At 49.0% G+C, this 20990-nt stretch overlaps 1 protein-coding gene across 7 annotated transcripts in view; it reads right to left on the bottom strand.

The window, feature by feature from the left end:
* DCTN1 (dynactin subunit 1) overlaps positions 1-18849 on the bottom strand; it is a 30443-nt gene extending 11594 nt beyond the window's left edge. For 2 of the 7 annotated variants that reach the window (XM_046661266.1, XM_046661270.1), the window contains exons 1-4: positions 18681-18849; positions 5069-5314; positions 4705-4783; positions 4472-4506 (exon numbers count right to left, since the gene is read on the bottom strand). In XM_046661266.1, coding sequence (XP_046517222.1) covers positions 4472-4506; positions 4705-4783; positions 5069-5296 — 342 coding nt within the window. In that variant the 5' untranslated portion in view covers positions 5297-5314; positions 18681-18849. Of the gene's footprint in view, positions 1-1363; positions 2014-4471; positions 4507-4704; positions 4784-5068; positions 5315-18680 lie in introns of those variants that run through there. The other 5 variants (XM_046661268.1, XM_046661267.1, XM_046661269.1 and 2 more) reach the window with 5 other exon arrangements.
* Positions 18850-20990: the final 2141 nt, after the last annotated feature.

Raw genomic sequence — 20990 nt, 5'->3', positions numbered from 1 at the left:
GATAATGGCAGAAAGACAGAAAGCAAAAGGGACAGCAATGAGAGCAGAAGAAGTAACAGGAATGGGGCTACGGTTAGCCGCCCCTCCCCACCCCCCATCCCCTTCTCCCTCCAGCGAATCACCTTGTTCCTACTCCAGGAACTCAGAACTCCGGTTTCCCATTGGTTCCTTCTCCCACTTTTGCCTAACCTTTGCAGACCTCACCCGTTCAGACACCCTGGAAAACCCAGAAGTCCCTGTCTCCTAGACCAAAGGCAGCAGTTGGTGGAGAAGGCCTCCAGAGACCAGCCCTTCTGCTTCTCACACTCCAGCCCAGAGCCAGAGGCCCCACCCACGCACCACTCCCACGGATTTTCCCAGGTCAGCCCCTTCCTTCAAGTGCTAGACTCCACAGAGGACTCCCTAGAAACAGCATGTGACAAGAGGGATGATACGAGCCCAGAGTGAGTGATATGAATCCAGCAGAGGGAGATCAGGCCCCTGAGGCAGAACAATGCTGCTGTCCTCCCTACCCCACCCCCTTCCCCAGGACCAGATCCTGCAGCAGTCCCTGTCCCTATGGCAGAGGGCTCAGGTGTCAGAACCATGAATATTGCATTAGCCAGAAGCCCAGAGCTCAGCAAAGTAACCCCACCCAGCTGCAAGAAAGAAGGTGGGGGTGGGCAGCAGCACAGAGAAACTACTGCCCTAAATCGAATCCAGAAAACCCTCAGCTTACTACAAAGTGGTAAATAGATGATTAACTCCAACTCTCAAATAGTTCTTGCAACCCAGTGTCTCACAGCTCCAGCAAAGACAAGATTCGGCTTAGATTCTTCTTCTAGGAGACATTGAGCCCAAGGAGACCAACTCCCACTCCTCCTACCCCGGGCTAAGCCTCCATAGCTGTGAGCCAAAAACTATTCTAGGGTCCCCATCTCACCCAGGGAAAGCCCCTTGATACAACACCCCAGTAGGGGAGGGATGCTGAGAGTACAACCAGGAGTCATTCTAGCAAAGGTCAGGCAAGGTAGGCCTGCTGCAGGCACAAAGACACCTAGACCTGCTCCCTCAGATTCTCTCACAGGAAACTCTCCCAGAAACAGTTTGCAGCAAAAGCTGCCTGAAGCCCAAGCCTGTGAGGCCACTGAGTACAAGGCCTAGAACACAGACTCTGAGCCAAAAGCAGGAAGGCCAGGAGCAAATGCCCAGGGTGTGGGGCATGGCAGTGACACACACCTCTCCCTGCCCCCACCTTCATCCCCACCCGCCTCCCCCAACCAGGTAGACAGATGAAGTCTATCAGCCCCCACCCCCACCCCAGCAGCCTGCTGCCACCATCGCCCTGGCAACCCAGCAGCAGGACCAGAGCAAGCAAGAGTACCTTTCGGGCTGTCGGTGCCTGTCTCATCATTGCAGAAAACCAAAGAAAGCCAGGAGAGGAAAGAGAAGGAGGGGCAGAGGAGGATGGACAAACACACAGAGGAAGGACAGACGAAGGGAGGCAAAGAGACCGAACAGAGGGAAAGGCGGCGGAGACAGGAGATTAGTGCATCAAATCCCAACAATGCAGCCTTAGCTTCCAGGCCTGGCAGCTTCCCAGCCCGCAAACGGCTGCAGCTCAGACGCATAAGCCCCCGCAGGTGCGCAGAGGGACAGCCAGGCTCCGGCCGGCACCGGAGAGGTGCCTGGCCCAGTTCGCCAGCTTAGGCTGATGGCAGCCTCAGTGGCCGCAGCACCAGCTCCACCTGACGTCATGCACCCACCCTCCTCGGCTCCATGGGGGTGGAGCCACTGCTGCTCGGTCACCTAGCAACCACCAGGCTCTGCTGGCTCCTCCTCCTCCTCCTCATGACTGCACAAAGTCCTGTGCAGAGCCGCCCTGCTTCTTTCTCTAAAGACAGGCTCTGGTTCCTCCCGCCCCTTCCCTCCCCCCAAGAGTTTGCTCCAAAAAACTGGGCTAGGAGCCATCCCAGAAATGGTACCCTCGGGGGCCAGGGCATCACTGGGCAGGGACATAAGACCTCACTGCTGTTCAGTCTCTCCCATATTTGCACTCCCCTCTGCCCACAACCCCATCAACCCTGCTTCTGCCTCTTACACTGACAACACCATTATGGTCCCTCATCAGGCCCACACAACCAGAGCACCCCTCCTGTGACAGCATCACCTCTGAGGGGCACACAGAGAGACTAAGAAACCCTGGGAACAATCAGCAGCAGCTCTAATGACAGTGTCTGGCTCCTCTCCCAACCCTCCCCTGGTTGTTGGCAGAATAAAGCCCGTCTCTAAAGGGCTTCCAGAAAGGACTGGCCACCTTGCAGAGACATCTGGGTTCTCTTCTTCCCTCCCACTCAATGTGCATTCTTTTGCTCTGGGTCTAGCTTCCTATTCTCCATGGGGTGAAAGCAGGCACCCTGGGCTAAGTGATCTGCTGCGAGAGAACCACTGGAGAGAAGACCTGGGGGGACTTGGCTGACACTTGGCACCATGAGCAAAGAAAGCACTGTATCCCAGCCTGGGCAGCCTAAGTTGGGCTTTGCCACATTTCCCCAGGCAGCTGTGAAAACCCCAGGATTTGGGCATAGCTCAGGCCCCACCCAGCATCAGGTCAGGCTGTGGTCAGAACTCCTCCATAGAGAACAGACTGTTGGTCCATGCTCTTCTCCATTCAGGGGCCTGATGTGCGCCGGGAGCCCCAACCAGGAGACAATAATCAAGGGGAGAAGGCAAGTTACCATGACCTTGGAATAGGCCAACCATCCTTTAAAGCATTGTTTTCCTTCTTACATCCCCAATCCCACCCCAGCCAGGACCCCAAAGCAAGTACCAGCATGTGGTCTCTTCCACGGCAAGACTCAAAATGAGGACCATCACCAACAAGGAGTAGGAAGGGAGATGTTTTCCTCTCCCCTCCCACTGCCCCTATCCAGTAGCTCTCCATGCAAGGTCAAGGGCCTGAGACAGGCGGGCAACAAGGAAATCACAGAATTGTACAAACAGCATGGTACACACAGGTCAGACAGGCACATGCACGTCAGAGACAGCTCGGGCACAGGCTCAAGGCAGGGCTGGTGTGAGGAAGTGGTCATGGCAGTGACTTAAAAGAGTTTAGGAGTCTGGGGGTGGCACAGTTGAGTCCCACTCCAATGATGGCTGATGGAAGGCTGCAAGGGGTGGGAGGTGAGCCTCAGGAACACCAGAGGAAAGAAGAGGAAGAGAAAGACTGACGGAGCAGAATGAAGGTGGGCCTCACGCCAATGCCCACCCAGAGGCCGGCACACAGACTCTCAGGCTTTCCAACTCAGGACTGTTCTTACTGTGCTCTGTGCCCTGACCTCCCGCCTCCTTGCGCAACCACCTCTCTTGGTACTTTCCCCATCCCCAATCCCCACTCCCCAAGTCTCTCCTCCCATTGCCCCTAAGCTTAGGCTAAGTAGGAACCCACTGTAGCCCAGTAAATGTTCTATTTCATGCTGCTGCTATTTACAGTCATACTTGGAGTCTCTGACTAGAAGTCCTGAGGTGGAGGGTTGGGGGAGTGAGGGGTGAGGATCATCCCTAATGAGCCCTACCTGCGGCTGGACACTGAGCCTAATACACCCCTCAAAAGAACTCTGAAAGCCAAAGCCACCATTTCCTCTGGCCATCCCAGCCCCAAGGTCACATACACATGCATGCAGCAGCCCAAGGACATGCAGGACAGCTGGGGAGGGGGCTCATGGCCCTCACCCACCCAGGCACAAATAGTAAACACACCACCTTCTTAGGCTTCAGTCCCCGCTGCATGAGGGGCAGGAAAGGGCAGAGTTAGAGAACAGACATCACATTGTGCTAGCTGGCCAGACATCCTGGGTGTGGGCATTAAGACCAACTCAGGCATACACAGGTAAAAGGAGGAGTCAGGTCACTGTCAAGCCCTGGGTAAGTGAGATGAGGGGTCCCTCAAGGATCTGTTTCTAGGATGTCCACACACTGTCCAGCTGGAGAGTCTGGAGCCCCACCTCACACACCCTGAGCAGAGCAGCAGAGGGGAGCTAGGACAGGCCCTCTGCACACAGCCTAAAACAGGTGGCAGAGGGGCTGGCTCCTCACCATTCACTTGTGAACAGCAGAGCTCCTTCCTCCTCTACTCCTACCTTACCCCTACCCTCAGACCCTTTAGACCTTGGTAGCCTTGGGTATCAAAAGGTAGGAAGATGCTCACAACACTATTAGGGTCAGACCTGTCCTTCCTATCATCCCCAGCCTCAGTCCCATTTGACCCTGAACTTCTGAGCCCTAATAGTTTTTCCCTGCTACCACATTTACTCTACCCCTAAAACAACAACACATACCCAGAAAGCTTCCTTCTCAGGGCGGTTGGAGACTGGAAGGCTAACTCAGTTTACTCACCTACTGCTTCTACCTGCCTGGCATTGGGTCTCCCTCCTCTCTTTCTCCTTCCCCTCCTCTTCTCTATCACTCCCCACTCCTGCCCCCAACTACTCACCAGTTTGCTGGTCTTTGCAGTTGAGTCAGTTCCATCTGTAGAAAGTAAACAGAAACAAAGTGTGTACTTGTATAAGGGGTAGGGGCAGAGAACATCATGGCAGGGTAGGGGAGATATAAGAAGGGAACACAGTGGTGATGGAAAATCTCAGGATCCACTGTGGCCCCATGTTCTGGGGACAAGTCCTGGGGACTCCTGGATGTGGGAAAGCAACTTAAGTGGGTGGTTGTTACCTCTTTTGAGGATCTTTGAGGCAGAAGAATCAGGTGTTTCTGGGGAAGTAGTATCTGCTCCATCTTCAAATACCTGGATCTGAGGCCAAAGAATAGACTCAATATAGCCAGATCAAGGATAGCTGTAATATGGACCCCTCCCCAGGCCCCAAGCAAGCCTGGGGTACAGGGCAGCTTCCCTAAGGATGGATCTCCAATCTTCCCTCCCCAACTACCTCCTACTCTCCCAACAAGCGACATATGCTCATGCCCAAGAAGAGGGAGCACCAACACACCAGCTGCAGATGCAACAGGGCATGTGCACATGTGCATGAGTGTGCAGGCGAACGCACACACACACAAACACAGAAGCAGGTATGAGTACCTGGGATTGGCGCACAAAGATGCCATGCCCTTCATCACAAGTGAAGTACTTCCTGCCTTGGACAGTTCCATCGTTCTTGCCCTTGGCTTCATCCAGGATCACGCCTACCCATTTGCCAGTAGCAAAGAGTGTGGCTCCAACATAGGCCACAGTGCCTCGGTGCCCTTTTCCAATCACCTCCACACGGGAGCCCACTCGCAGAGGCCGGGCACTTGCCTCCGCACTCATTCTGCTACCGCTGGGCGTCTGAAAAAAAGACAAACATACACAGTTAAAGGTCAAGGATGTCATCCTAATGCATAAAAAAGGCCCCAGTCAGGATCCTGGACTGAAAAAGGACCACAAGTCACTTTCCTGAACTCCAATTGCAGGGAGAAGTGGGCCCCAAAATTCCCTTCTGAAAAATGTCAGTGGTGTGTTCTTCTAAGACTTCTCCAAACTCCTCTGGAATCTGCCAGAATTTTTAAGAGTTTATATTCAAATTTTATAACAAATCAGAATTTGCTGATAGATCTGTGAATGTCACCACATGGCTGCTTTCTCAGGAGCACTGCCCCCTAAAGAGGGGAATGAAGCTCAAGCAAATAACTCAGTTTAGACCAGGCTCCCCACAACCCAATGCCCTGACTCAGGAGCCTGGGCTGGGAAGACAGGCAATTCAGTGTGTGAACCCATACAATCCTGTTCCCCTCCCCACTGTCACCTATCTTCCCTGTGGTTCAAATGACTCTCTTAGGCCTCTCTCTTTCAGGGGCACACAATTGTGCCTCCTTCCAGCCCTCAAGTCACCACCACTCCCTCCTGACCTGACTCTCCCCATCCCCGCCCACACACCCACCATGACACTCCTGGATGCCTCATGGCAGCCTATTCAACCATTTAACTCCCTTCTTCCTGGCCTGAGCCCTGTTCTACCAACTCTCTACCCTCAAGCTCTCGAAATCCTTTCCCCATGCTATGTTGCTACAAAAAGAAAAACAAATGCCAGGTAAATCAGGTACCTCAGGTCTGTGCAGCACTCCCCCAGACTCTGCCCAGGGGTCCAAATGGATGGCTTATCACCCCATGGATGGACCAGGTAAACGGATAGACTAAACACCGTCCTTGGGAAGCTCTCAGCTTCTGACACACCCGTGATGACAGGACACAACATGAAATTAGGTCCCAAATAGACCCATGGTTTAGAAGAAAATCACACCTAAGCCATTTTTAGCTATAGCAGCTCCATGAACCAGGGGCCTTGCAGCAAACAGATGAATAAGACATGAAGAAGTGACACCATGGTCCTAAAGACTCCACAGGGCTCCCTTCTGAGGCCCCCACTTGGCTTCGGAAGGGAGCCCCCCAGAGCCTGTCACTCCCTAACTCCCATCCCCAAAGAGCTCATCCAGGAAGGTGAGGATATAGTTCCCAGGGGCTCCAGGACCCCAACTCATACCTGGGATATGCAAGGTGGCTCTAATGGATCTGACAACAGAAGGAACTGACAGTGACATCAAGGCTGGCCCCGAACTTGGAGACTCCCCCCAAGCTCCCAACCCTAATAAGCCTCTCAGAACCAGGTAGACGTAACAGTGGGTACAGATTCAATCTCAGCCAGAAGAGAGAGAAAACAAGTGACAGACAACAAAGCCGCTCTAAAGAAAGGCTCCACTGTAAGGCCATTCCAACCCACCGACCCCATTCTGAGTCCCCAAGAAAGTCTGGTCCCCCTCAGGAACCTTTGGCCTGAGGTCCAATTAAGAGTCAAAGGTGGGACCTCGCCAGGCCCCACTGAGGAGCCAACTCTGGGAGGAGAAGTCTGTCCAGCCTAACACCATCAGGGCTGCAAGTGGCCCCATCCCAGCTCCAGCCTGTCTCCCCAGCCCCCACAGCAATGTCCACAGGCACCCAGGCCTTCTCCAGCAGCCCTCCCAGGGCCATCCCAGATCAGGCCCACTTACCCGGCTGTACACGTGCCTCTTGCTCTGAGCCATGGTGCTCACCGGGCCTCTACCCCCTCCCCAGCTGGCCAAAGACAGAGAGAAAAGGCAGAAACCTAGGCAGGAGGGTCAGGGCTCCAGGCCCTCATGGACAGACACAGAAGCCGTCAGGCGCGGCCCTCCCCAGTCCATGGACCTCACTCGGTAGCCTACCAGGGTAGGGGTGGGGGCAGAGATGGGGGCTGACTAGCACGTCCCCTCTGCTGCCCGAGGATTCCTGAACCCAGAGACACCGAATCCTGCTTGCCAGCTGATGAGTCTCACTCTGCGCTAGTGCTGCTCTAGACTTGCAGGAACCGTGCTGGCCTCTGGGTCCTAGTGCCCCCCTTCTTCAGCTGGGCCAGACAAGAGGGGCAGGGACTAATGGGCTAGGCCCAGCCACAGACCCTCAGCACTCACCTCTAGAGTACACTGACCTAGGGCTGGGAGCATAGCTCTGATGGGTCCTCCTAGTCTGCACCCCTCACCATCACTGCCACCCTCCCCCCAAGGATGTGAGGCCTCAGCAGGACCACAAGCATCAAGTGACACTTCAAGACCATCAGCTGCCTAGGGCCTCCAGAGAGCCAAAATAAAGGTCTCTCACCTCCTTTTCTGGTGCTTTGCTCTCTCTCTTCCCTTTCTAAACTCTGGACCGGGCTCCAAACTCATGTTATTAGAGTTTGGATTTCAATCTCACACTGGGCCAGGGGAGCCAGGCCCTGCCTGATACACAGCAAGGGAAGGGCAGTAATGAGGGAAACTTAACACACACTGGAAAGCAAGGCAAGTACCCCAGCTCCCCCTGACGCTGGCAAAGGTTGCCACAGTCACTCTTCCTCCCTTCTGGTTGTTATAAAGAGTCAGGCTCTCAACGCCAAGAGTATCAGCTTCAACTGGATTTTTAAGGGCAGTGGTCAAAAGCAGAGAGCCCCACTTGTCCTTGTAGCACACAGCCCAGTCCAGCTCAGCCATTTGCCCCTCATACTCTTGGCCTTGTCTCCTGAACATCTCCTTAACAGAAAGAAAAAGATGGTTTATTTTCTATATTTCACAAAATTTCTTTAATAACCATGTATTGCTTTTATAATGAAAAACGTTTAATCTAATAAGATTATGCATTCTAGTGAAAGGTCTCCAGAGGGCTATGTGATGATACCACTTCATTCACTTACTCATCTAACATGGGCCAGGAACCAACAGACCAGGGTCCCTGCCCCTAACCAGCCAACAAGGTTGGCCTGGGGTCTGACCTACGGCCCTGCTGGGTGCAGTATCCAGCTAGACCCCCGGGCCGAGGGATACCTATCTTGTCCACCCTGGGCTTCACTGGCCGAACAGCGTCTTCCTCCACTCCACCCACATTTTTTTTTTCCCTTTCTTCTTCTTCTCCCCAAAGCCCTGAAGTACACAGTTGTATATTCTTGTTGTCGGTCCTTTTGGTTGTGCTATGTGGGACACTGCCTCAACATGGCCTGATGAGTGGTGCCACGTCTGCGCCCAGGATCCGAAACAGGGAAACCCTAGGCTGCCAAAGCACAGCATGCGAACTTAACCACTCAGCTATGGGACCAGCCCCTCCACCCACTTTCTAAGGCAGGCGAGATAGCCTAGTAGTAGAATGATAACCAATAGCCAGATCTGTGGCCCAAAACACCTCTCCATATCTTCAATCCTGGCCAGACCCCCTAGGAAACCATTTCTTCCCTCCCCCGCAAAATCTGCACGCTGCCCCCTCCCTTCCCCATGCACCATTACACAGGTGGGTCAGGGCCTACGGGTCCTTGCAACCTGGACTTCACATGTTCAGGACACTTTACAGTCTACAGAACAGCTTAAAAAACATAATTTTATAGTACCTTGGTTATGAGTACCGGTTCTAGACTCAGGCTGGCTTTGTTCAATTCCTAGCTTCACTACATGGTAGCTACATAAATTTGGTCTAATTACTTAACATCCCTGTGCCTCAGTTTCCTCACTTGTCAACTGGGAATAATCAAACGACATATCTCAGAGAGCTGTTGTGAATATTAGCCAAGAAAATCCATGTAAAACATTTAGGACATTGCCTGGTATTTAGTAAGGACTCAGCAGAAGTTAGCTAATAACAACATCATTATCATCGTATTCAGACATCACGAAAACCCCACAGAGAGGCAGGCCAGGGACAATGCTGACAAGGGAACTGAGGCTTAGAGAACTGGGCAACTTCCCTGAAGTTACACAGAAGGTAAGGAGTGGAGCCAAAACTGGAACCAAAGCCTGAACCAGATCCCTCTGCACTTTCTACTATCCTGACTGTCATCACCTGTATCTCTAGGCTTCCAAGGCCATGCCCTTCCTCTAGACCACACTGCCTTCAAAGACTCAAAAGAGCTCAGGTCTAAGAACAACGTCACAACTCACTAGCCACACAGATATATATAGTCACCTAACTTCTTGGAGGCAATTTCTTCTCCTATAAAATGGGAGTAATATTTCTCTTTTTTTTTGCTGGGAAAGATTCGCCTTGCGCTAACATGTGTTGCCAATCTGCCTCTCTCTCTTTTTTCTTTGCCTCCCCAAAGCCCCACTACATAGTTGTATATTCCAGTTGTAAGTCCTTCTAGTTCTTCCATGTGAGCCGCCACCACAGCATGGCTACTGACAGACGGGTGGTATGGTTCTGTGCCTGGGAAACAAACCTGGGTCGCTGAAGCAGAGCACACTGAACTTTAACAGCTAGGCCACCAGGGCTGGCTCTGCATTTCTACATTAATCTTATGAGGCTGGAATAAGATAAAGCATATAAAAGTGCTTTGTAAAAGTGCAGAAGCTGTAGAAGTGCAAAGAAGTATATATAACCTATAACAGTATATAAGTCTTAAAATAAAATATCTAGACAATAAACATTATAAGGAATTACAAACAAGGGAAAGGTGAGCTAGAAAGAAAAGGGATACCTGACTACACCTTGAATTATAGGTTGTTTTTTGCATATGTGGAGAGGAAGGGCCTACAAACACTGTAAGACAGAAATAATTTTGCTTGACTAGGGAATATTAAAGAAGACCAGCTTGGCTGAACTGAAGAATTCCAGATGAGTTCTTCTATTAAACTATAAATCTTTTAAAGTAGAGCCCACAACTTTTCCTCTTTATGATCCCATCACCCTTAGCTCATGAAGCCAAATGTTTATTGAATAAATAAACACATTAACATTGAGATGTACTAGAAGGTAAGTATGGATAGTCAGGGAGTTTAACATCAGGAAGAGACAAATGGACTGGATCCAATAACAACAGAAGCCAGTCTCTTCCTGACAGGAGACTGGCATAAAGAAAACTATTTTAGGAAAATCAAACTGGTGGCAGAGTGCGATGGACTGGAGGCAGGAACAACTTGGTAAGGACAGGGATAACAGCAAGGAAGCTGCTGCAATAATGAGCAAGGGATGAGGAGGGCCTGACCCAAGCTCATGAGAGAGACAGAAGGGGAAAGGGGCCAACTCAGAGACACTACAAAAAAGCCCAGAGAACGCCCTATGATAGATCAGATACGGGGGAAAAGGCAGCGGGCTTGCTTGGGCTCTGGAGACAAACAGATCTGGATACCACTTTGGATCTACTATCTCCTCACCTGTATGACTCTGATCAAGATATTTAACTTTCAGAGCCCCAATCACTTCATCTGAAAAAAGGGGGAAACAATGCCTACCTGACAGGGATGTTGCGAGGATTAAACAAGCTTGAAGTAAAGCATTTAGCACAGTGTCTGGCAGAGAATACGTGCTCAATAAATGGTAGACATTGTCCTCACCATTACTGAGTGGGTACATCAATGATGACCTGCACATAGTAGGAAGTGAAATGTTGTATGAATAAATGGATGGATGGATGAATGCATGAATAAGTAAACGAATGAATAAACTAGGGAATTTTCAAGCAGGAGTAATGGAAGAAGATTCATTGAAAACATTACCAGAATTGGGGGGAAAATGGAAAAGGAAACTGAACATGTTAGGAGAGAGAAAATAAGTTTTGTTCTTGGGGCCCTCTCCGGGGCAAATTTAACTGTGCACACTAACACATGTATTTCACTATCTCCTTCCAAAAGGAACCCGTGATGCAGACAAAAACAGATTCCACTACCTCCATTCTACTGGTGATGGAACTGAGTCTCAGAAGTCAAACGACTCACCCAAGTCTCAAGACCAGAAAATGGCAGGAGGCACATTTGACTAGCTGAGACAGGTAGGCGGTCCTTCCAGAGCACTGGGCCCCACCCTATGTCACATAGGACAATTCTGAGTTACATGTTCCCTCAGTGAGAGAGCAGATTTCTAATCCATTTTCCTCTCCAAAGGTATCAAATACTGCTAAAATGTCTAGGAAAATGGGAAGAGAGGAGGGAAAAATCTCTGATGAATAGGTTACCAATGGTCTTGAAGATTTCAGAAAATGACAGGAAAACAGGTAGATTGTTGGGAATTAAGGAGGAAGAAGTAAGGAGGAAAGGCCTCTTTGGCACCCAGCCTGCACCATTTCTATCTTGCTTTTACTGGCACCGCAGCATCGTCTGAGCCCTTGACCTCCTCTTGTCTTGCCTCACCTAACCCTGATCCTGGGCTAACACAACTGTTTGCTTTCCCTGATCCCACTCATAGAGGAGCTGGTCTGAAACCCAGGCAGTCTGACAGCTGGGTCCACACACTTGAACTGAACTGCATTAGGCACTGGGTATACAGTAGTTTGGCTGCAAAGAGATAAAATGAAACACACTGGTAATCAGCAAGATCTAGATTTTCTTGAGACTAAGGTGAAGCTGTACATCTCTGAAAGCACTAGCAGGGAAGAGCTAAGTGTGGACCTAAGTCCCTCAGGAATCAAGAAAGAAGAGGGTCTTCTCACTGAGTGGGGTTGGAGGCTGGGGAACGGGAAGCTTGGAAGGCTGAATTCCAGAGATGCACAGGAACCCAGAAAGACCACAGTTACAGAGCCTTTTGATCCTAGGTCCTACTCCTGTAACTGCGTTACAGATCTCATACAGATAGGGCCTAGCCCCTAAATGGGCTTTCTTTACCTCTCCAGCTCATTACCCCCAGAAATGTCTGCAGCCCACTCCTAACCTGAGTACAGTTCTACTCCCTCCCAAATATCCTCCCCCTCCCCCGAGGAATACCCAGTGACTGCCAGGGCCACCTCCAAAGGGTCCAGACCTCCAAGAGCCAGGAATGAAAGCAACATAATATGCTTCATTTATCCTCAATAAAGGAACTTTTACAGGAAGGCAACAGGCATTTGAGTGCAACCATGTACTCAAGAACTACAACCCTCCCAGTGCTAGCAGAAGTCCAACTTAATAGCCTGTTCAAAGTTCCTGGCACTAGGACCCTGCAGACAGGAACCCTGAGCCTGCGCTCTAAAGAGAGAGATGCACCATTTCACAACTTCAGCAAAAGCCAAAGCAGCCAACAAAGCCACAGCCACCTCGGCTGTGCTGGGCTCTGCCTTTTGGGCAGCTCACCGGCCACTCCCCAGAAGCAGAGCATTTCGTCCTTTCTCTTTTTAAATCCACGTCATCATCTGATCATAATGGAAATCAATCTCAAGTCACCACGCAAAGGCGTATCCATGGCAACCTCAAGAGGAAGGACACAGAAATGATGCTCCAGTGGCTGCAGCAGGAAAAGGTAAGTCCATTTCCCTTCATCCATGCCATCCCACCATTCTCCCCTTTCACTCAAGGCAGGTGTGCACCTTACCTGCAAATTCTATCACACCAAGGAGAAAAACACAAAAGGTGAGTGTTAATAATCTATGCTATTATGTAAGGTTTTACGTCTACCTAGTCTCAGAACTGGCAGAAAAAAAAATCTCCTCTTCTAGCTGAAGGGGACAAGATCTCTTTTCTTATTCACCATCTCAGGTGACATAGCCTGCAGTAATCACTATGAGTCACTTGTCTTTCTATTCAGGATGCTGGGAAATCACTCAAGGATTTCAGAGTTCCCTACATTGTTGTACAAAGCCAGCAACAACACTGACCCCACTGCCCTGCTCACCCATGCCCATCACTATCATGCCCACAGGCTGGCCTGGTAAGACTCTCTCCTGGTAAGACTCCAGCCCCTTGAGGTCCAGAAATTGGGAGTTGGGATTAAATTCCTGCCTTTCTCTGATGCCTCAGGGGAAGGAAAGCCACTTCTGCAGAGGCAAGAGATTCACCAAACATAAGTACCACCAAGCCTAAGTAATCCCCCATACCTCAATTTCCTCTTCTGTAAAACAGGGATAACAACAATACCTTTCCACAAGACTGCTGTAAAAATCACATGAGAATGCCCGAAAAGCACTGAGACGAGTGCCTGGTATGAAGCACTCCATAAACGTCAGCCATTATTATTATGAGGAAGACTCATAATGAGGAGTCCTTATGTGGAGAGGAGAGGCCCATAGTGCAGGATTTAAGTTCAGAGGGTACTCAAGACTCTGGGAGCAGATCTTAAGTCTGCTCTTTCCCTTTCCTCTGGACAGTTGTTTCAAGCTTCCTTTATGACTTTCAAGTCCCTATTCCTGTCCAAGGCCATACCACTGCCCTCACCCTCAGCAGATAACCTTGCTGGGAAAGAAAATTGAGCCTATTAGATGAAAATTCTTTTGCAAATTTAGATATAGCTGCAACCATCATTGCCACTTCCTTCCTACATTCTTTCCTTTCTTCTGTCATTCCTCTTCAAAGGAAATAATGTCCCGTTCTTTTCAGGGCCAACCCCTCCACCCTCCTCCGAGGACCTGATTTAGCAATCATCCTTTCTCTTGTGCCTTCAATTGCACCCTCTCTGCTGGCTCTTACACATCAGCAGAAAACCCATACTCAAGACTTCTATTCTAGGAAACTCTGTCTCTATTCTCTGCTACCTCCTCCGCAAACTGCCACCATCTCTCTTCCTCCCCTGCCAAACTACTCCTAGTGAGTACACCCTTCCTATCCCCTCTTCCCGTCCACTCCTCAGTCCACCTGGCTCCCATTCCTACCACTCCACTGAAGCTGCTCACCCTAAAGAAGTCAAAGAGCCCTGGTGACCACAACCCCCTGACTGCCCAATCTCAAGGCGCAGTTTCCAAGCTCATCCTACTCGACCTCCCTGTAGCAACCGAGGCTGCTGGTCCTCTTCCTGCAACTTCTTCCTCTCCTAGCTTCCCAGACAACATTCTTTCTTACCATGTGCACCAATCCTTCCCATCTCCTCTGACATCTTCAGCCTTACATAAGTGCCACTGGGCTCATCTATTCCAACAGCATCAACTACCACTTACTCCCACTGCCCTCAGACACAGACTCTCTTCTGAACCTCAGACCCACCTTTCCACCTGTCTTCCAAGTGCCACAGACCTTCCACGTTCAATATGACCCAAAACACATGTGGTATCTTCCCCCCGAAAAATGCTCCTCTTCTACATTCCCTCTTTACTACTGGCACCACAATCCACCCAAAATAGAAAACTGAGTCATCCTCAACAACTCCCTCTGTCTTGTTCTCAACAACTAATTAGTCGTGATGTCAGGTTAACTCTGCCTCTACAGTCTCTCACAGCTCCATCCCCTCCTTCCATCCCCACTGCCCTAATCCTTAGTTCAGCCTTAAACCATGTCAGGTTAGTACAAGAGTCTCCTGATGTCCCCAGTCCAGATGCTCCTCTTTCAGTCTATTTCCAGTTTCCCAAAATACAATCACGTCACCTCCCTACCTAAACACTGCCAGTGGCTTCCCTGCCCACAAAATTGAATCTTCTTAGCACAGCACTACAGGCCATTAAAAACCTGGCCTCATTATGAACCTAATCTCATCAACCACTTCCTTTGATCTCAAATCTTGTATTCCAGCCACTTGGATCTACTTACCTTCCTTCTTATCCCTCTGCAAATGTTGCAAATGTCACCAGAGCCATTCTCTTGCTTCTTCCTCAAGGTTCAGGTCAACGATCACCCCTTTCCTGAAGATTCCCCTGATGTCTCCATGTAGAGCTAGTCATTCCCTCCTCTGCTCTCACATAGCATTTCAGACATATCTCCATTACAATATCACATTTTATTTAAAATATTGTCTCCCTGGGGCCAGCCCAGTAGTGCAGTGGTTAAGTTCGCACATTCCACTTCTCAGCGGCCCGGGGTTCACCGGTTCAGATCCTGGGTGCGGACATGGCACCACTTGGCACGCCATGCTGTGGTAGGCATCCCATGTATAAAGTAGAGGAAGATGGGCACAGATGTTAGCTCAGGGCCAGGCTTCCTCAGCAAAAAGAGGAGGATTGGCAGTAATTAGCTTAGGACTAATCTTCCTCAAAAATATATATATATATATATAGTCTCCCTTATCCCATCATGAATTCCTCCAGGGCAGAGAGTTTTTATTCAGTTCAGTATCCCAAGCACTGAGCAGAGAGACATTCAATGTTGAAGAGACGCCTGTGCCAACACCAGGCTCTAGGCATGTAAGTTGGCTCTGACAGTTCTCCCAGAGAGCAGCTCCACCCTTAAAGCCCACCACCATGGGGGAAATTAACAGTCAAGCACACATGCATCCCAGCAGATGCAGCTCTTTCCTCTCTAGAGAGGAGCCTAAGAAACTAAAAGTGCAGGGACAGCCCCAGGTCCTGTGGAATTTGGTAGTGACACTAAATCTCAATCTCATACGCTTGCAGGGTAAAAGGACCAGAGAGAGACCTCTAAGCTCTAGTGGAAGTGCAGATCTTCTGGGAAAACAGCTTCAGTGAGGCTTTGGGGGTGACCCTTGTCACCAGTCTCTGCTTCAGTGAAGCCCTGGGGAGGTCAGACTGGACAGCCAATTTGTCCATCGGCCCAGTGGAACTGGAACTAGCCTGAACTTCAAAAGAAAAACTATACAAAGCCAAATTCAGAGTCTCCAGGATGGCAAGGACCCAAAGATAGATTTGAATCAGTCAGTTGCTCAGCAGTTACCTCCTCAGGGGACACTGAGGACCCAGTTCTCATTTCCCTTGCTATGGGACTGATAATCCAAGTCCCCACAGTACCACCCAGCAGCTGCAGACAGGCCAAGGAATCTGGGAATCCTCTACTACAATCCCTCCCAACTCATAACTCCAGGCAGCCACAAGCGATGATAGAGCTGGCAGAGTAAAACCTAGAGTGGCAGTTGTGAATGGCATTATGATCCTCTTAACTATCTTTTTTTTTTTTTTTTTGAGGCAGATTAGCCCTGAGCTAACGTCTGCCGCCAATCCCCCTCTTTTTGCTGAGGAAGACTGGCTCTGAGCTAACATCCATGCCCATCTTCCTCTACTTTTATATGTGGGACACCTGCCACAGCATGGCTTGACAAGTGGTGCCATGTGTGCACCCAGGATCCAAACCAGCGATCCTCAGGCCACCGAAGCAGAACATGCAAACTTAACCACTGCGCCACCGGGCCAGCCTCCTCTTAACTATTCTGACTCCTCCCTAACAACTTCTTTGTATCCTCATGTTCAGTCAGGCCCAACCAATCAATTCTTCCTTAGCATTGTCTCCTGCATCTTTCCTTTGTCCTTCATCACCACAGTCATCACTTTGGTCTGCCACTTAATAGCTTTAAGAATTAAGGCAAATCATTTACCCTCTTTATAGATACCTTATCTATTAATTAGGGTAACAGCTGCTCCACCTAGGATCCACCTAGGATCATTAAATCAAATGAGATCATGCCTGTGAAAGGTCCTATAATCTGTAAAATGTTATATGTAAATATAAAGTGTTACTAATATCATCAACTTAAGCCCTCTCTACTAATATGTGAAGCATATCTGGCTCCCTGCCTCTCTCCTTTATAGACCACAGTAAGACAACTACACACTCTAAAATATTGCTCTGCCAGCACATTCACTTGCCCAAAATATTTCACTGACATACCATTCCTTACTTTAGTCAAACAATCCTGGATCTGACATATGCAATGTCATCTCTGCACCACTGTCAGCTGCTTAGGATGCTTTCCTTAGCCTTGCAAGCCCCACCCATGCTTCAAAGTCCAGCTAAAACCCCACTACACTCCACGCAGGACTAAATTTAAAAGAGAGGGATTTGAAACAATGTCATGAAGGAATTAAGCAAAAGAAACCTGGTAGGAACAGCTGTCATCTAATACTTTAAGAGTCATCTTTTTAAAGAAGGATTACACTTTTTTTCTGCTTGATTCTAAACGATAACCTAGACCAACAGGATGGAAGTTGCAGAGATGTATTTTAGCACACGAAAAACTTCCTTATTGAACTACCCCAAGACGAAATGGGATGCTTTAGATGTAGTTAATTCCCCAGTATTAGAAATGTTCACGCTCAAATTGGCCATTGAGCAACGATATTTTAGATGAAATTCAACTATCACCAAGGGTAACTGCACTAGAATCACAGCACTTTAGATCTGAAAGGAACCTTAGAGATCTTCTAGTCCAGCCTCCTATTTTATAGACCTGGACAGGTGAAGTGATCACTCAAGGCAGCGCAGCCTGCTTTGAGGAGCAGGGAGCAGAACACAATCTCTAACTTTCAACCCAGTGACCAACACCCTTGCTACTCAAAGTGTGGTTCAGGGACCAGCAGCGTCAGCATCACCTGGGAACTTGTTAGAAATGTAGAACCAACCAGAATCTGTATTTTAACAAGACTCCCAGGTGGGCGCACCATTCAAGTTGAAAAAGCACTGACCAACGCTGCCCCTTCCACACCTCGAGTTTCTAATTCTGGAACTGCACTTCCTAAACTGTTCCAGATGTTAGACAGAGGCAGCACCCAAGAAAAACAGTATTTCCCATTCAAATCTAGGAGACTCTCCATACCATACTTCCAGAGGGAGTGTCACGGTAAATATTAGCATGCTGAAGGCTCTGAAATACTCTGTAGTAGAGAAAACTTTAACCACGAAGTTTCTAAACATATCTGAGCACAAAACGTCTTTTAAAAAAAAAGTTCTCTCTTTTAATATCCCCGTGGCTTTGGCAGGACACCTGGTGAAGAATGTCAATCTCCACTTCACAGCTCCTTGACTCGCAATACCTTAGGCATACTGATCAGTAAGCGGTCAGCACGGGCTGCTCTCCTCACTGCAATAAATGAGGCCAAGTGTCTAAATCACTGCCTCCTTAAAAGCAGCAGAATCCCTCCTCTGTGTGATTTAGCTGTGGTTCTGCCTAAAGACGAGAGGGATGCGCAAGATGACTTCTCAAAGGTCATCCTGCCAGTGAAGGCGGACCCGAGGAGTGGGAGACACAGACCCACCAAACGCATACCCAAGGCCCCCAGGCTCGACTCCTCTTTTTGTTTTTTCCGTTTGACACAACTTCTCAACCATGTGCCCAGGGAAAACCTGTGGCTTGGAATGGGTTTGGCGTGCCTCAGAGGCGCCCAGGAAAGGAGGGGACCCTTGCAGTTCCGGAGGGGTTGGGAGGCGCAGTCCCGCCACTCCCAGGACAACACCGCCAGGCTGAGAGCTCAGGTGGGTCGGACGGCCCAGCCCCAGGCGAGCGCCCACCCCGCCGGCCACCCACTGCCACCCCCGCCCCGCGCCCCGGGCTCCACGTCGCGCCCCCGGACAGCGCCGGGACGCTGGCGAACACGCGGCGGAGGGGACGGTTGGCGGGGTCGCCGCCTCCGTACCTGTCCTGTCAGGGGCTCCGCGCCCGGCTCCGGCCCCACAGGCGACCGACGCCCAAGCCCTTGCCGGTCCCGCCCCGCCTGCCTCGCCCGCGTGAGCTGCCCGCCGCGCCGCCCGAGCCCTCCAAGCCCACCCCAGACCTGAGGCCCAGAGGCGCTCTGGGTCCAGGGAAAACGCTACTCTTCCCCGAAGACCCGCCCGGGTTAAAAACTGCGCGCTGAGCGCGGCCGAGGAGCCATCGATCAGGCACGAAGCTGGACACCTGGAGCGAAATATACGCGTGCGCACTGTGCCTGCGACGCCGATTAGGACCACAGGAGAGCGGCGCGGCGTGGCCAGCGCCCTCTGTCGGCAGAGGGGAGACAGTGCAGAGGGGCTGGGTGACTCCGTTGCAGCGGGCAAATAGGTTCCCCAGAGGGTCGCTAAGCTTTTGAGTCCTAAACTGCTAATTAAGGCAATAGTGTTAAATCGTATCTCGTCAGTTAACTTGAGGAAAAGATTACATTTTGCTGCTACTGGGTGTTATTCACATGAGGATACAGGCATTCACAAGCCCTTATGATGGGAATGTGAAATAAGGCAAATTCACATACTGGCATTCTGACGGTTTTTTTATTTAGAGAGAGAAAACATTAAAAAGCACAAACTCCTTAACCCAATGCACTCACTTCTGATAATACAGCCAAAGAAATGAAAGAAGTAATAGAACAAGTATTTAAAGATATTTGTACGAGGATGTCGGGAGAGCCAGGATTTGATAGACAATGGGTTCAAATTCTAACGGCAATACGCTAGATGTGTGAGATCTCATGTTGGTTATTTAACCTCTATGTGCCTCTGTTTCCTCATTTGTAAAATGAAAATGTTAATGATAGTATGTATATTATTAGGTTGTTAGGAAGATTAAGTGAATCCATGTAAAGAGCCTGAAATGTAACTATTGTAATGTTAGGTTTATCTCAGTTAATCTCAGATTGAAAACAACCTGGAAAATCCACAAAGTTGGTGGTGGGCTGGAGGTAGGGGGTAAATACTAGAAAGGATGAATTGGACAACCTCTCCACTACTGCCTCTTTTTTCCCCTATTTCTTCTTCTAAATATTTCTAATTATTATTTTGAGTAGATAATGCCCTTGTATAATTCAAAAATCAAAACAATATAAAAAGTATGCACTGAGAAACCTCCCTTCAACCCTTGTTCCCATCCACTCCTTCCCCCTTGCCTACTACAGGTAACCTTTGTTATTAGCTTCTTGCTTATCCTCTCAATGTTTTATGCAAATGCAAGCAAATATGAATGTGTAGTCTTACTCCTCCTGTTTCTTATGCAAAAGGTAGCATACTATGTACACTTGCACCTTAATTTCTTCATTTAACAATGTATGTTGGAGATATTTCTAAATCAGTAAATAGAGATCTTCCTCATTCATTTTTTCAGCTGTATAACACTGTATTGCATGGATACACATAATTTATTAGCCAGCCTCTTCTAGTGAGATACTGTATTTCCAGTCTTTTGCTATTGCAAACGATACTGCAATGAATCACCTTGTATATATGACATTCCATATGTGAGCAGGTATATCTGTAGGATACATCTGGGTCAAATAATAAATACACCCACAATTTTAGTGGAAATAGCTTCTATGCCCTTCAATTAAAAAGAAATGGTATAAAAAATAAACACAAAGGTTTTAAAGGGCACTGCATATGCATGTTTTTATTGTGGTAAAATATGTATAACATAAAATTTACCATTTTAACCATTTTTAATTCAATACTGAAGCTCTGTACCCATTAAATGCTAACTCTCTTTTCTCCCTTCACCCTACCCACTGGTATCAAGCGTTCTACTTTTTGTCTCTGTGAATTTGACTGTTCTAAGTACCTCATACGAGTAGAATCATACAATATTTATCCCTTTGTATCTGGCTTTCGTCTTCAAGGTTCATTCATATTGCAGCATGTGTCAGCATTTCCTTCCTTTTAAGGCTGAATAATATTCCATTGTAGGTATACACCCCATTTTGTTTGTCCGTTCAGCCGTTGATGGACATTTGGGTTGTTTCTACTTTTGGCTACTGTGAATAAGCACATATTTTTTAAACATAAATACATCTCCCACTCATCCCATCCCCAAGATCCCTACCCAAAGCAACTCTTTGATGCCAGTTTTAGCTTGCTATTCCAGAATCAGTCTCTGAAAACTTAAGCATTTTAGATGCAAACAGCAGCTTCCTAGACATACTGTTCTGGAACCTTGTTTACAGCCCCACTGGACAATATATCTTGGTGGTTGTCCATATCAGCAC

Source organism: Equus quagga, chromosome 5 (assembly GCF_021613505.1).
Source record: "Equus quagga isolate Etosha38 chromosome 5, UCLA_HA_Equagga_1.0, whole genome shotgun sequence".
Classification (NCBI taxonomy): Eukaryota; Metazoa; Chordata; class Mammalia; order Perissodactyla; family Equidae; genus Equus; species Equus quagga.
Note: the sequence above shows the minus strand (reverse complement) of the source record. Positions and strands in the feature narration are given on the sequence as shown.